Raw genomic sequence first — 17,358 nt, forward strand, 5'->3', positions numbered from 1 at the left:
TCATTGCATAACCCCATTTAAATAACTAGTAGCATATTAGATAAAAAAAAGAACAATTCATTTTTTCATGAACATATTATTCATATTTCTTTTTACTGATGTCTTGTTTAAAATAAAAACAGGAACCTCTAATTTGCATATTTCTCCACTTGGCCTTAGCCTCAAAATATGCATCATTTCATAAATTCTACATTAGATTTTTTCCTAGCATTAAATATTAATAAGTTCTGTCAAATTTCAGTGCTGCTCACATGGCTTTAGTATATGGCACTCTCTGAAATAAATCAACTGAAACACACACTGCCCCCTTGTGGCCAAAACAAATCAATGCTCTGGTCTGGTCTGTAGACCTTATCGGAATAGTATGAATGTTTTTTTGTTTTGTTTTTTGACAAAAACGAGGCTGTGAGGGATAACAGTACAATTGTTGTACTGCAAAATTGTTATGAAGGCAACACTGGATATAATTTAATTTAATAATAAAGGAATAAATGTCCACCTGATAAACCACTGTTTTAGTAAAAGAAGAAGAAGAAAAAAAAATAATAAAAAAACAATATTGTAATAATATTATTGTTTAGGTACCAAACATCTGTACAATCCACTTTTATTTTACATTATATTCATGTAATCTCTTTTAAAGAACAACTGTCTCTGTCACTCATGCAGAAGTGTCTCAGGTTTATCGTATCCAAACAATCTAAAGTCTGTTTAATAAAGATTATACAATTTTCTTCAGTCAGCTACTGAAATGTTTGCAAACCAGTCTCGCTCCCAGTTAGCAGCTGTCCTGTTGCGGTACCCTGGGGGAAAGCAAATCTGATTTTTCATCCCAAGAATCTTCAACAAATGTTTTGTATCCTCATTAAGTGTTTCCATTTTCCCAACAAAGTCAATTTGGCACGGATGGCAGAGTCTGTACATCTGTTGCCAATGCTCATTGAAAGGCTTCTCCTTTTCAGTCTGTGGATCTAACAGGTACTTAATAAAGTGAGTAAAGGACAATCTGATACCTGCGGCGAAGGCTTCTTGAACAGAGTCAGGGGACTTTGAAATATTTGCATAACGCTGAAACATTACAGGGCCAAACTGTCTGTAGAAATCCTCATTAGGGAGAGAATACTTGTTCCGCAAAGCATTTACAGTTGAATTATTTTCTAATTAAAATTAATTTTTAAATACCTTTTTATAAATTCTCAATTCTGAGTTACATTATTGTGGTTGTATTAATAGGCGATGCTATTAGTGTTTATTAAATAATGGTACATCTAGTTGATTTAAAGGGATACTCCACCGTTTTTTCATATTAAACTATGTTATTCCCTTAAAGGCCGTGTTGCAAGGTTCATTTTTTAACGAATATGTGCAATTTGCTTGTTGGTAATAAACATTTAAACTGTTATCCATCGATTTTATGTTGTTGGGTATCACAAAACGGAATATAATACGAAAAAAAATAGGTACTATCTTACAGCGGTCTCCTTTCCCCCACAATGCATTGCATCATGTCACGTTGGGGAGAGAATGGGCTAGTTGCATATCTCCGCCATCTTGGATTTCCGGTCTTGCCAGAGTGTGTGCGTAGGTATTTCCGGTTGTGCTTATTGTTATTATTATTTTTTATATTAAATATTTACCTCGTGAGACGTGGGCTGCGATTTATCTTCAGAAGTATCCATTTCTCAATTGTACACATACATCAGTCTGTTTCATCGTTATTTTCACAAGATTATTTTACACAGTAAAAAATATGTGACTAATTTTAATATCTGTTTAATCTGATAATTAATGCAAAACAATAACAATGGCTACTGGTAGACAGATAATGATTTATGCTGCAGATCTTTCACAAAACAAATAACCAGATAAAAACACACATGCAAACAGCGATCTTTTATTTAAGGCAAACCTACCATAATTATATTACGTTTAATTGTACAGTTAGTTACAAATTATGTTATCAAATAAAGTTAATAAAACGCTTTATCAGAAATCTCTGTGCGTCGTTTGACAGTCAGAAACATTTATCTTACATAACAGAACAAAACAAGCTCTTCGAAAATGAAAAGTATTGCATATTTGAGAGGTTTGTGTTTGAAAAAAGAAATCCCTGTGGACCTGAACTGACGCTGATCCACATAATCAACAGAAGAATAAAGCAATCTCCGCGTTGTATCTTGATGAATTTCCACACAGAGGTACGCAAAATATAGGGAGGATGTTTCCCCATGTTTTTGATATACCACTATCGGCTGTTAAATTTGAAAATCTTTAATTATATACATCTAGCCAAGTTTCATATGTAAGTTTCCCTTACAGTCAATGCGAGCGTCGCAAGACCGGAAATAAGTACGCACACACTCGCGTCGCTGAAGCTCACCGGCGCCATCTTGTGCCATCTTGTGCACCTAGCCCATTTACCAAAGCCGCCTTGAGAGCATTGACAGTGACTAGAGAGACGAGAGTTCTTGGAGAATTCAGATAGCGCAGAACGCAGATTATAGATAAATACATATATATAGATAGATAGACTAGATACAGTATATAGATAGATAGACCGACAGATGGATAGTGAGATAGCGACCAACAGAGACCCAAACGCACTCATTCCCCTACAGCACAAGCTTTCTAACGCAGTTTACATGGGACGGCACCCACACAAGCTCCTGTCAAACACAGCGACAGACACAAGGCTACGTGTACGTAAGAGATAAACGCTTAGAAACGTCCAAAAACCAATCTTGCATATGTAACCGAGATGTTATTTGCAGAATTACCTTCTTTATGTGGTTATGCATCAGCAGGCTCCTCAGCAGGGATGAAACTAATGATTTCTGATGTAGGTGTGTGTAGGCTGTTAGTTAGCACACCAGTCCGGATATTTGCTTTACTTCAGAATTACAGCTACGCTACACCTTGAAAGCTTGCCCAAAATAAGAAGTCACACCAAAAAATTTCATCAGAACAAGTAAGTAACATTTCTGCCAGACTTCTTTATGTATACAGATGTGACATTATGACGCAAACACAAAAGACCTGAACATTATTACAAGCTTATAATTTAAAAAAAGACGAAGAATATATATATTATTGAATGTGAATTTAAACAGCGATGTAACCCGGTGTTATTTAACACCAGACACAATTTCATTAAAGTTGATCAGGGATCAGTTTGTGTGCATGCCAGTTCAGTGGTTAACTTTAATCCAAGTAATTAATTTTCCTTTGGAGAAACCAATATGGACTTTGACAAATGACATTATTCTTTATGTTTTTTTTTTTTTATAAATAAATAAATTAAGCCATAAGCATTTCATCAGTTTTGTAGAAGTTTACACAGTACATTTAGAGAAAAAAATTGAACTATTCTGAAACATGCTTTATCTCCAAACATATGTTTATATATACATTTATATGCTTTCACGTCAAATAAATTTGCTTTAAATTATTCATCCACATTTTTTTTGTATGTATTGTCAGTTTCAAAGCAAAGACAAATAACTTGCATAACATAGTCTCAGCTGTACATTTCAGTGAAAAAAAAATTCTCTTGTATGTCAACGAAAAACTCAGACAAATGACTTTTTTACAGGATGTTTGGGTTTTTTGCCATTCTTTCTGTTGACATCGGTCATTCCTTTTTGTCTAGGATTTTCATTGGTGGACTTCTTGTAATTGCCTGGTTGCTGTAGGAGATTGCTGGAGTAAGAAACATCTCCTAGGCCTAAAATAAATTTGATAACTTGAGTTGGAATACAAAAATCACATCCTTCCATCTAATTTCACAACTAAAAACAAAAGAATGTTGCTAAATAGCAAGATTTTTTTTTTTTTTTTTTTTACCTTGGTGTCGTTTGTAGGTTGTCTGTCCTCGTTTGACATCAGAGTGTTTTTGATGGATAATGCTGGGTGGTGTTCCCCTGATCTCTAACTTCTCAAGCTGCACTTCACCTAAATTCATATATAATTTTTTTTTCACAGTTTGCTCATTTTTAGGCCTGTTTCACAGATATACAGCATGAAAGAAGCACACACCGATTTTGGCACCCATGTTAAAAAAAACAAAAAACTCAATTGTGTTAATGGATAAATGACTCAAAGTTCTCCATTTTCTAATAAAGGTTACATCCATATTCTAGGCTGTATAACAGTTTGCTTGAGTTTGGAAAGCAGTTCTGTACCTGTAAATTGAGAGACAGTGTTTTTCACTTTAGCTACTGGGGGTGTTGCAGGGTTTCCAGCACCACTGTTGTGTGGCTGGATCACGTTTAATGCTGGTCGCACAAGCCTGTTGTCTGAAATGCTCTTCAAAGCTGGATATCTGGAAGGGTTTTGTCTTGGTTTTTGTATGTGCTGTGGTAAAAACAGATAAAATTAAGCAGCCTCTTCAATAATGTAAGTTGAGCTTTACAGTTTTTCCCATCTTTTTACATAGACACCTGTTTGCTCAATTCAATTAGGTTATAATTTCTCATGCAACCCACTGTAAAAAAAAACACAAGAGCACACTGTAGCCACGCAAGTCCACCAAAGCATTTCTAGCCATCTGAAAATGCCCGGCGCTCTGCTGAAAACGCCCAGATGTGAGTGATTGAGAGCACAGCATTTTCTTTTGGTTGCTATGACATGCGATATCTGCTGAAGTAATATGGCAGATGCATCAAGAATTAAATGTTTCGCCAAGCATTATTTTTCATAACAATATTATGGTAGTCCGGCAATTCCATCTGGTAAAGACTTGAATACTCGCAGACAAGCAAAACTCTCCATTGTTGTTCTGTCGTAGTACAAGCAGGCTGTGATGCTTGGTCGGTATTAGTCACCAAGAAAAAAACACCTTCGCGCTCAGCATGAAAAAAAGTAATATAGTGAAGAGTTTTGTTATCATTTAAAATAAATGCTTGAATATATTTTAAAATGTTATTTATTCCTGTGATGTAAAAGCTGAATTTTTCGCATCATTACTCTTCAGTCTTCAGTGTTACATGATCCTTCAGAAATCATATTAATATGCTGATTTGGTGCTCAAGAAATATTTCAATGTTGAAAACAGTTGTACTGCCTAATATTTTTGTGGAAACCATGATGCATTTTGCTTTCAGCATTCTTCGATAGATAGAAAGTAAAAAAAAAAAACACCATTTATTTTAAATATATATTTTTTGTAGCCATATAAATAAATGCCTTAACTGTGATATTTTATATTAATTTAATGGATCCTTGCGGAATGAAAGTATTAATAAAAACTTTGAATGATAGTGTGTATATATATATATATATATATATATATATATATATATGATAGCCAAAGCTCACTGAAACAATAGAGATGGAGGTGCACATAGATACACTCATACCCTTTTGCTTGCTTCAAAAGACCGGGACCGTTTCTTGTGTTGGTTTCTCTCAGGCAGCTCTCTTCTGGCTTCCGTTGTCTTTAAGTCCTGCTTCGACTGGGACCTGCCTCCATGTCTTGGGGTGTTTCTTTTGACCTCAGAAGACTCTTCTGCCAAAGTAGAAACTAGACTGTCCATACTTACTGAGTACTTGAGCCCTGTGGTCAAAGCCAAACCGGCCACTCTGGAATTGGTCGCCTTCGCTAGGTGTGAGCGACGTTTCGCAGCAATTACTGAGATGCTCTTGGTGTCACTAACAATTTCCCTCAGAGTGTCTGGACTCACAGCTTCAGTAGGACAAATGGGAGTCGAACCCTTAACAGCACAAACCTGCTCAAAGACATTAAGCCACATTTCAAACTACTGTACATTGCTATGCCATCTAAATCAATTAAATACTTATTTCAACATTGATTAAGATCATTGTTTACCCTCATGTTTACCTGTTTGAATTAATTGACTGATATTTTCTGAGTAATTTATGGATTATTTTAATTCTGATACTCAGAAGTGTTTCTTGTGAGACTATCTGATATAATGCCATTTGTTTACACAGTAAAAGATGAGATGACACTGTCAGGTGGTATGGCTCAGGGTCTATGAGCGCGTCTGTGTTTTTACCTTTATTGAAAGAGCTGGGCTAGAAGATAAGTGGTGCTGTCTCTGTGGCTGAGGTTTAGACATCGGTTTGAAAACTCTGTTACTGTCACTATGATAAGGAAGATATAAAAAAGATAGATGAAAACATACCAAATCTGTTGTTATTCCAGATGAACGATGCAGTCTACTTTCCTCAATACATACTTTACCTGTCATAATCCAGCCCAGAGGAAGAAGAATCACAGGGGTGTTTATCTAAAGGACTGAACTTCCTGTTGTTCTGCTGTTCTGCTGAGATCACATCAAGTCTCATCTGGCTGGCCATAATCATAAGAGAATTATCCTGTATAAACAGAAATAAATCATTGACACACTACTGTTCAACAGTTTGGGATAAGTAATTAAGTAATTTCTGCTGAAATAAATTACATTACATTTTAAAGCATATTATAATAGAAATTAGTTGTTTTAAATTGCAAAAATATTACAATAATCATTACACGGTATTACTGGGGTTTTTTTTCTGTATTTTTGATCAAATAAATGCACTTCAGTGAGAAGAAGAGACTTATTTAAAAAAGCAATTTAAAAGGGAAAAGAAAATGAGAAAGAAAGGAAGAGATGAAAGAAAACATAACAAGTGTCGCTCACAACTCTGGGGTTTGTGGTAAAAGTGTGAAGGTTGACAATTTGGTCGACGCTTCCATCACTTAATTCACTAAAGTACAGTGAATAAAGCTCTTGTAACTCCTCAGGTACACAAAGTCCTTGATCTGTGGACAGAATTAATGAATACAAATATTTGATCTATTTGATCTTTATAATGTCAGATGCTATAATCTGTCTCTTTAAAGACATCAACCCGTGTCAGTGACCCACACCTTCAATTAGAGCCTTCTGCTGGTGTATGATGTCATCACAGAGCGTCCGCTGCTGCTCATGGCGCTGGATGATGAAGTCTTTTGTCCTGAGAACATATTCTTTACAGAGAACAGCTGACTGGATTTCAGTTTTTTCAAGTTCCAGCTCATGAACCTTGCAGAGCAATGTCAGTATGTCTCTCTGTTCACGGTTACTTATGCGTTTAGGAAGCAACTCCTCAATCTTAGATGACTTCAGTTTCATGGTCATTAATTTTTCTTCCAGTTCATGCTGAAAAGAGGGTAGAAACCAATAGGGAAATAACCATAAAAAAGATGCTTGTTTAAGATGAAAACGTAAAACAGCTTGCTTTAAAATATGAGAATTTTATATGAAGTACTGCTGTTACTGCTTGACATGTCAAGTCAGATTTCCATTTGCATTCATAACTCCTTTAAAACGAGTCTTAATTACTAAATGAACATAATTACTTTGAGCTCCATTGTCTTTCTCTGTTCAGCCAGTAGTGGGCCAATCTCCTCTCGAGCTGCTGTGACAAACTGTGGCTCCTCTGGTCCACTCTCTTGCTCTTCCTCCTTATCTCTGTCTGTTTTCTCTTCAGTTACTTTCCCTCTCCCTTGCCGGGCACGTGCTCTGTCACGCTCCCAACTACAAGAGGAGGGAAAGAGAAAGAGGGTTGATGTGAGATGAAAATAAGAAAAAGTTATAATACTGTAGGGAAGGGGTCTATTTTTAACAAGGAGTATAGTATGTTTTACTACACTAAAGTTTTAACATTTATTTTCTTTCTTATAATTTTTTCATTTTATCAGTAAGGTGATAATGACATTTGGATGACAAGCCCAAAATAATCACACTCAAATTTAAATGTTTTACATTTTAACACTCTTAAAAACACAGAAAAAATAATTAAATAGACAAAATAACATAAGGCATTAAACATAAATCCTTAAAAAGGTTTTTCTTTTTGATTTTTGATTTTTATATTTTTCATTTTATTAAATTTTTGCTTTTATTCATCCTCAAATTGTTCCAAACTTTACTTTCTTCTGCTGAACACAAAAGAAGATTTTTTTTTGATGAATGTTGATAACTAAACAGTTGCCGGTAGCCACTGACTTTTATAGTATGGTAAAAAATACTATGGAAGTCAATGGCTACCACCAGAAACTGTCTGATTGCCAACATTCATCAAAATATATTCAACAGAAGAAAGAAGTTCCTATACTAATTAATAATATCGGTTTGGAACAATATGAAGGTGAATAAATGATGACAAAATTGTAATCTTTGGGTGAACTATCCCATTAACGTTATTATTTTTAAACTGTTTTAGTTTTAGATAACTACAATAATCCTGTCCCTAATTGAAGAATTACTGATGGTTGGAACTCTGTCTGTATGTTTAAGTGTTTACTCTGATATGGTGAGCAGATGTCTAGATGTGTCTATATGAAGTTCCATATTGCAGTTCTCCAGCTCCATGAGGCTGCGCCTGATCTCCATCTGCTCCCTGAAGGCAGACAAGAGCTGCTCCTGCAGTAAAGCCATCTCACCATGACTGTACTGCTCCACCTCAGCTAAAGACAGCCCATACAGAGAAAGCAGATGGCAATCATAAAAAAAAATCTTAAATTTTTTAAATGTAACTGCTATTTCAAGAAAAAAAAATATTATTGCTCATACTTGCAGTTAAAGATTTGAACAAACTACTAAGAAAATAATGTTTGTGCGTAACTCAAGCAGAGAGTACGTATATTTCAACCTAAAATCCTGATGTAAATAAAAACGTTTATTTCAATATTATTTGTCAGCTACTGTACCCAAATACCAACATCTAAATTGAACACAACCTTGAATTTCATGAATGTCTGCTTTCTCTCCTTTCTGTTGCTCTTGACTCTGTTGGTCAATCTTTGCACGAAGTCGGTCAATTTCACTTCGTAGTTCAGCAATAATTCTTGTATATTGAGCCAGGTGATATGAAACATTCATCAAATTGCGTTTCACCTAGAAGAATTTGAAACAGAATAGCAAGAGAGGATCTTGACTGCATCTCAACACAATGAAATCACAAATACAACCACAATAGGGTGATCAGAAACTGAAAATTAAGAGATCTCATTAACACATACTGTATGATTAATTTCAAAATAATTGTGAATCTTTTCAATATAATTCTGAATTAATCATGTTAAAATTTAACAGAAAATACTTTATTAGTGGAATATACACTACTATTCCAAATGTTCTATTCATCAAAGAATCCTGAAGAAAAATATATCACGGCATCTACACAAATATTAAGCAGTTCAGCACAACTTATGAACAGTTCCTCATAAACCTAAATTTAATTTATTTTAATACTCATTTATTTTGTGTGATACTTCTTCGACTTTTAAATATTAAAACAGTAGTTTTATACTTTGCCTGGTAAATAGTTTAAAATAATCATCTAGATAATGCACATTGTCCAGACAAATACTATTAAGTATGTGTTTACCTTGGTTCTTATATTTTTGGCTTTGTCTGCATAAACCAGTGTGTTTCTTGACTCTTCAAAGTTGGAGCTAGCAGGACTGATATGGGTTATCATGACTGTACGACTGTTTCCTCCTAAAGCATCCTGAAATTCACATCAAATTCTGTTAAGGAGTTTGTGAATATTGTGTGAGACATTTTTCGCTTAAGTTTATATCTTCACACTTTTTTGTCTTTCAACTCTGAGAGTTCAAAATAAAAACTACAATTTGTGAAAAAAAAAATCTAAATTATATCATACAATTGGACTTTCCAGACTCAAGCATGTTTCCATTACAGAATAAATAAAAAATAAAAAATGCTAATGTGACTTTTTCTTCACTTCTTCACAATTTCCAATTTATATCTCAGAATTCTGAAGTTACATTTTGTCAATTCTGAGACTTGTGAGATAGAAAGTTACAATGACTTTTTTATTTTTTATTGGTGGAAATAGGTCCATGGTCCATACATCTTGCTCACCTTAAGAAGTTGAGTGAGTTTGCTATCTCTGTAGTTGACAAACTGGGCTCCTTTCCCACCCTTCTCACTCAAGGCATTGATGCAGTTGGCCAGTGCTAACAGGGAACGGTTTATATGCGCTCCTTCCTTCATTCTCTTTCCTCTGTTTTGAGTCTGAGCAAAGAGAATATGTGCTTTAGGACATAAGACTGTCTGTTGGTGTTCACAGACAAAACAACTGTGTAAGAATGTCTGAATCTAATGAAGAGTGATGTTTTGGCTGCCATATGAGATGTAAGATGCTCAAGTTCCTTCATCAGTCTCACATTATACGCATATGAATAATGAAGGCCAGAAGAGCTTAAATATTAATTTCGGTGAAAGATGAGGAAGGGTGTCGAACTATAAAATCTGGCCTCCCTGAGGAGGGGCTCAATGCTAAGGATTCTAATCGGTTACAAATTTTACCAGCCCTGCTAACATTTTCATTAACCTTGCCACAAAAACAAATTAATAGTTGCGGTTATTGTTTTTGAACCATGTTATCTTTTATTCTAATAAATAAGCTTATATGAAACCAACATTTTAAATACCAATAAAATTTTACAATTCTCTGGCCTCTGTTAAAGGCTGTTTACAGACTTTGCAATATTTCACAACAAATTACATTTTGGCCCATAACAGAGATCGGTTAAAATAAAACAAAGACAGGCCATTTGACCAGAACATCTGTACCCCACTGTATAAATTAATTATTTATATTGTTAAAGCTACAAAGTTATTTGCCAAGACTGGTATTTTGACATACTTTGGTATGTATTTGTCTGAATTTTTTAAATTAACTACGCTTAAAAACATGCAAATGATAAACTTTCATGATGGTGCAGCAGTGGCCTGATCGAACCAGTGACAAATTTTTTCAACTGGCCCGAACATTGGGTAATTATTTTTGTCAAGGCCTGAATTTGAAAGCTTATATTTCCAATTCAGCACATAAAAACACCAGCACATACATTTACATTTTTTTCATTTGGCAGTCGCTTTTATCCAAAGCGACTTACAAATGAGGACAGTGGAAGCAATCAAAAACAACAAAAAAGAGCAATGATATACATACCTGTGATGCTCGCTCAGTTCCTGCCAAGTCTACCATGAATAGCTTCCCCACCCTGACCTCCTCGTTGATATCCTTTACACGACTCTTTTGCTTGACTGTCACCTGTGAAGCAGACAAAGCAGCAGATGCACACTCAGACTACAGTGTGCCAATTTGAGGTCATGTACATGCTTAGTGTGTGTGTGTGTGTTCTAGACTTGCCTGAAGTATAGCATGAGAGCGAGATGATGTCTTGTTAGCAGCTGTTGACTCCTGAGTCCTCTGTTTATTTCCTTTGGTCAAAAGAGCCATTATCTAAAATCACAGGCAAACACCAAGTTCAGAAAAACATCATCCTTTATTGGAGATAATAAGGAGAAAACAGGCAAAATGTAGGAAATGAATGGGCAGCAAAAGTAAAAGGTAGTGTATGGTAGGCTATTAAAAAGTACCTCTTTAGCATTACATGTAGAGAATTCTGTGATGCCGGCGATTCGTATTTCCCCTTTGGCATCCTCACGCAGCTCAAGGTATCCAGAAGATGGATTTAACAGATCTCTGATGATCTCATTATAAATCTGCAAAGAAGTTCATTAGATTTTAGTGCATTCAGGACACACTCCATTTGTAAAGTCTCAAAAGGACAGTACCAAATTTGATGTAATAGTTTTTAATATCTACAAAACACTAAAACTGACCTCTATATATGACATATAAACACTGCAATCCAAATCTTCAGTGCTGTCTTCAATGGCCCTGAAGAGATCATTGAGTGTTCGGATGTAAATGCCAGGCTCAGAATCTAATCCTAACATAGTGTATGTCTTTCCAGCTCCTAAAAAATTAAATAAAGCAGAAAATGTTTCTCTACTTAGTTAAATGCTTAATTTTAGAGGGTTTTCTTGTCTGATCTGAGGTCATATGCAGACACAATCAATGGTAAGGCAAGGTCTCACTCAGTGATCAGTCTAAAATTAGCATTTTCATTTTTTTTTATCCCATTAGTTTCAAAGTTTGTTTGTTTTAGAAGAATTTTAATTTAGGATAATGTGAATGAACAGCATGTGAATTTTTATCCGAACACCAAACAGAAAACGTCATATCAACATTACCTGTGGGTCCATATGCAAAGACTGTGGCGTTATAACCAGCAATCACACCATCAATAAGGTTTTTTGTTGTTGCCACATAAACATCCTCCTGAAATAAAGAAAAAGTAAATAACATGGAGGTCTGGCACTGTGATCATGCTGAATCTTTTAAAAATGTAAATGACCTTTAAGACACACACACACAAATAATCTCAAGACCGATGACTTTCTTTAAAGGGGGGGTGAAATGCTATTTCATGCATACTGAGTTTTTTACACTGTTAAAGAGTTGGATTCCCATGCTAAACATGGACAAAGTTTCAAAAATTAAGTTGTACGTTTGAAGGAGTATTTCTGTTCCAAAAATACTCCTTCCGGTTTTTCACAAGTTTCGGAAAGTTTTTTTCGAGTATGGCTCTGTGTGACGTTAGATGGAGCGGAATTTCCTTATATGGGTCCTAAGGGCACTTCGGCCGGAAGAGCGTACGCTCCCGTATAGCAGAGCAGAGACGAGAAATTCACTGATCAGAGCGAGAGCGTCGCGAAATGTCACAAAAGGAGTGTGTTTTTGGTTGCCAGGGCAAGACAACCCTGCACAGATTACCAAAAAAAAAAAACAGCATTAAGGGACCAGTGGATGGAGTTTATTTGTACAGAGCATCAACGGAGCTGTGCAAGTGTTTTTGTTTCTTCCCTGCATTTCGAAGATGCTTGTTTTACAAACAAGGCCCAGTTTGACGCCGGATTTGCACATCGTTTATTTCTTAAGGATAATGCAATCCCAACGAAAAACGATCGTGTGTTGGAACCGCAGGCGGTGAGTAAAACTGCTTCAAATATCTCTGTGTTGTTAACTTAGCTATCGCCGCGTAAGTACATCAAGTAAACAACATGCGATGTTGTCATCAAACTGCACTTTCCACATGTACAGCTTAAAAAAAAAAAAAAAAAAAAAAAAGGCCGACAAAGTGGAACTTAGTCATTTTCCAAAACCGCTAAGCAAATATATACAGTTTCAGTACATACCACATAGAGACGTCGTTGCTGCTGCTGCTCTTGTTTAATTTCAGCCTCTGGATCTGATTCTGGATCATAAATATACGCTGAATCTGACTGTTAGCCATGGTTTGTTTTGGATGGTTTTTTCCTCACGGTAATGTCACAGCTTCCAAATGCTCTCAACGCAAAAGCCTACTCGCGCTCGTGATTCTTTAGCTCCGCCCACACATCACGCCTCCAGCCAGTCGTGTTTTTCCGGGAAAAATCGGTACAGACTATCTTTCTCTTATGAATATAATAAATGCAGTACTACTCTATAGGTACTCAAGATTAACAGGATATTGAGTGAAAACGAGCATTTCACCCCCACTTTAAAGAAACTGCCCCTTAAATTTTCAGTGACCATGAAGGACAATGATCAAGTATCCCATGACATACACAAACACAAAAAAATATTTTGTGTGGAAGAGCAGCAACTACTACTGACCTGGGTGGCAGTATAGTCGAATACCACATCAAACATGTATGTTTTTTCACGTGAGCGGTTGGACCTCAGGACATTTTCAGAATCCTCACAGGGGTCCATCAACACCACCATCTGAAAACCGTAATTAAAAATTAAATAAAAAATATTAATCAACTCTTAAACATGAACTTATATGCAAAATATATGACTACATATTATGCAATATGTTGAGACACTCTGTCACTGTCCACTTCTATTCAAAAGTATTTTTTTTTAATCACTCATACACTCACCAAGACAGCATTTATTTGATTAAAGTTTAGTATAAACAGTTATTTATTTTAAATACATATTTTTGTCATATTTTACTGTCACTTTTGATCAATTTAATGTGTTCTTGCTGAATAAAAGTATAAATTGTTTTCCCAATTTCCCAAAACATTTGAATGGTAGTGTAGATGGCAAGACAAATCTTTCATATAGTGTTGTTTGACCTGGATTCTTATTAAATACAGTATTGGTTGTGTTTCAGCCTTCCTTCCCTTAGCAAGTTCTCTGAAAAACTGACACCTATTTCTGCCGACACCTACTTTTGCACTTAATTCACACCTTTCCTTTTTGGCAAACCTCAGAATGATGCGTTCTTTCATAATTTTACAATGTCATGACTCTTTTTTTCCCCCGCTTGTTCAACTTTGCCAAAACATGCCTTATGATCATACATCTGAAAACAGGGTGAAGCTACACTCTCCCTCATTAGCAATGTATATCTTATAAAATCATGAATTATTATGACTGATGTGGTCTGGAATTGGATAAATGTGCTTGGAAAAATATGATCAGAATATTGACATGATTATGCATACAAAGAAATGTCTGCAGCATGATTCTTTGAATCCTGAGACATCAAGCATAAGCAAAGAAGACAGTAAACCTTATTTACTGGCTGTAAACAGGATTTACTGAAGATGAAAGAGAGGATTAGGTCTTTAGACCATCATTCATCATGACAGGCTCTGCAACAGAATCAGGAGTTGTGAACATCATGCACATGTTTCCAAAACCTGTAATATTTGCACAAATATTAGATACAGGGGCTAGTTGTCACAAGTCTACATGTTCCTATCTAGGTCAAAAGTCACTAATGTAAACAGTTGATATTCATTCCAGAAAACAATTATTAAAGTAATGCTGGACATGTGTCTCAGTGGTCTTTTGTGTTTTCTTTTGTTTGTTGTTTTTTTCCAACCTGTCTGTCAATCTTGTGCGCCACTGCAGTTGCACCCTCCTCGATGTCTGCATCGTTCAGTGGTCGGATGCGCAGAGCAACCTTAAATCAAAGTACATCATTTATTTAAAAAAAAAAACATAACTTCTCCCTTCATCAAATTAGGTGCATAGAATATCAACAATATCAAATTTTGATTCATGTGATAATTAGAATCTTTATAAACAAATGACCTGTTAACCACTATAGGAGACTGGGGCTAGCTGTCAATTCACTAGTGTTATATCTCAAACTCTATAGTTTTGACACTCCACTAATATCAAATTAGCAAACTGTCAACTTTTTAATAAACACCTGTATTAAATTAAAGTTTAACTGTGTTCTCAAGACAAGGGTATGTCAGGTCAGGGCAAATTGTCACATGTGGTTTATATGTTTTCAAATATTATAACCCATTGCAGTCCTTGAGAAATAATTTTGATCTGCTGAATTGGTTCTCTTATTACTGTAGTATCAATGTTGAAAACAGTTGTGCTGTTTCATATTTGTTGTGAATCATTTTTCCTTACTTGTGTTTTCATTAACTATGTTGCAATTGTATATAATTGTATTGTATAATTGTTTTCCCCTCTTGAATCTGTCAATAAACACTAGGTTCCCTTTAGACAACTTGCCATTCAGTGTGACAACATGCCCTGCCACAAAAGGTATTTATTTTTTTGTTGCCACTTTAATGTGTACAGTATGTCTGCAAAGATTGATGTAGTGACTTATTAATGGATGTTATTATAGAGTGTTAAAATTGTTTCAACAGAAACGTTCTCTTCATTTGTTTACCCTCTCCTGTCCCAAAGGAGCCACATTATCATGCATCTCTAGAAGAAGCCTGTTCATTTCCATGCATAAAAATATACAGGCCAAGTAATATTCGCACTGACAGTTGTTCAACGTTATTGTTGAATGAACTGTGGTGCATTAGGAAAACTTTGACAGCCTACCGTGAGCTGATGGTCCTCCCACTCTTCTGGCAAGTCCTTCATCTTTTTATTCCAAGCGACTTCAACCCTGTGCTGTATCACAGCCTGTTTTAACGGACGAGATCAAAATACGCCTCAGCTAGAGCCACGCTAGAATATACTGGTGACTTAACGTGGGTTAGTTAATCTTCTTGATGACTGGGTAATCTCATTTTGAGGCAGGACTGTGTGCTGGCCCCTGCGGAGGTCTTCGAGTCACCAGCGGACTGTTGTTAACGGCGATAAAGCCCCTAGAGCTGTCAAACAACCCAAGCAGGGACTGGGTCAACCCATCCTCTCAGGAGAAGCTAAAAGAAAAAAAATTGTCATTCCAAACCATAGTCATCATCATATTTACTTTGATATTCAGGAGTAAACGAGTGTGAAGGATTTATTAAGTGAAGGATAAAAGTTTAAACGGTATTTCCGCCCTCCAGCCAAGCCACTCACAGCGCGTGCTGGCGCGAGGAAACGGTTACTGTTACCATGGAGAGATGTACACACAGGTAAAACAACGAGGCGACGTCACTGGAAGATTCGCACATTCAAATTAAAAATGGCCGCGCCGCTGTAAAATCACTACTTTGTCAAGTATTGGGTGTTTAGGGCGTTGAGAGGCGGGACTGATATGAACGCAATGCTTTTGGACAAAATAAACACAACGTTGAAAAAAATAATTAGTTAATTAATAAAAATATAAATAGTGTTTTAACAAAATTAAACCACAGGAGAAACGTCAAGTCACTTACATTTGCCATAGGAGTACACACACAATCTTGTAAGTTTGTATGGATTCTTTAAAACAATTTCGGTTTGTGGCAAATTCAAATAAAATAAAACATTAAGTAAATTAAATATATATTTCTTAAATATAAAATGTTTTATGATGCTTGTTTAGACACGTCATACCTAAATTCATAAATTATACTTGCCTATCAAATGTTGTGAGATTTTACTTTGTTAAAATTCCCTTCTAATTTTAGAATGGTCCTGTACAAGTGCAGTTTGGATTTGACATTATTCCTCCTGATACTGCAGCACGAACCGATTCCATGATGTCTATACATTTTCCATTGGAATGATGGTGGGAAAAAATTGCATTATGAAAAGATTTCCCTAGTAAAAAACATGTTCTTATACGAAAGACAAGACCACAGTACTAAATAAATCCCTCTCTTGGATCAGACATGTTTTCTTTAGAGACAAAATAGTCCACAAAACAGTCCCACTGGTTATTGAGAAGTATCTTGCTCTGTCAGTAAGAATAGCAAATGATAAATCACTGCCTTTTACTCCTTTCAGTGAATCCTACAAGAAAATTGTATGAAGGGGGATTATAAAGAATATGAGCTCTTACTTAAATTCATATTAGGATCAAACAACTTCCCTTCTCAGCAGAATCAGTAAGTGTGTTAACTTGCGCTCTAAAAGTTTTTGATTTGATTTTGACTTAAACAATAATTTGTCTGTTTAAAATGTCATGTAAGTGATTAAACCTGACTAGAATCATACCAGTCTGGTTTTTGCTTCCTTTAATATTTCTTCCTTTTGATATTTGTTTATGCACTTGTGTGAACTTTTTGCTCAACTGTGAATAAAACC

At 35.5% G+C, this 17,358-nt stretch overlaps 1 protein-coding gene across 1 annotated transcript; it reads right to left on the reverse strand.

Moving 5' to 3' along the window:
• Positions 1–2,973: 2,973 nt before the first annotated feature.
• On the reverse strand, positions 2,974–16,328 carry si:dkey-26i13.8 (kinesin-like protein KIF19). Its single transcript, XM_052583029.1, has 21 exons — positions 15,739–16,328; positions 14,762–14,842; positions 13,534–13,644; positions 12,069–12,156; positions 11,655–11,791; positions 11,409–11,534; positions 11,179–11,271; positions 10,978–11,079; positions 9,882–10,034; positions 9,382–9,504; positions 8,732–8,888; positions 8,296–8,458; positions 7,349–7,526; positions 6,878–7,148; positions 6,648–6,769; positions 6,206–6,339; positions 6,018–6,105; positions 5,358–5,726; positions 4,182–4,353; positions 3,844–3,951; positions 2,974–3,724 (listed from the first exon to the last, which is right to left on the reverse strand). The coding sequence occupies exons 1-21, from the start codon at positions 15,778–15,780 to the stop codon at positions 3,570–3,572; spliced, it is 2,973 nt and encodes a 990-aa protein (XP_052438989.1). The 5' UTR covers positions 15,781–16,328; the 3' UTR covers positions 2,974–3,569.
• Positions 16,329–17,358: the final 1,030 nt, after the last annotated feature.

This window comes from Carassius gibelio, chromosome A1 (assembly GCF_023724105.1).
Source record: "Carassius gibelio isolate Cgi1373 ecotype wild population from Czech Republic chromosome A1, carGib1.2-hapl.c, whole genome shotgun sequence".
NCBI classification, from domain to species: Eukaryota; Metazoa; Chordata; class Actinopteri; order Cypriniformes; family Cyprinidae; genus Carassius; species Carassius gibelio.

Excerpts from the sequence above, each read along its gene's own strand:
- si:dkey-26i13.8 (XM_052583029.1), bottom strand. The coding sequence starts at position 15,780 with ATGAAGGACTTGCCAGAAGAGTGGGAGGACCATCAGCTCACG. Across the intron at positions 11,272-11,408 it reads CTACATGTAATGCTAAAGAG|ATAATGGCTCTTTTGACCAA; the intron begins GTACTTTTTAAT and ends CTGTGATTTTAG. Across the intron at positions 3,725-3,843 it reads AACCTACAAACGACACCAAG|GCCTAGGAGATGTTTCTTAC; the intron begins GTAAAAAAAAAA and ends AATTTATTTTAG.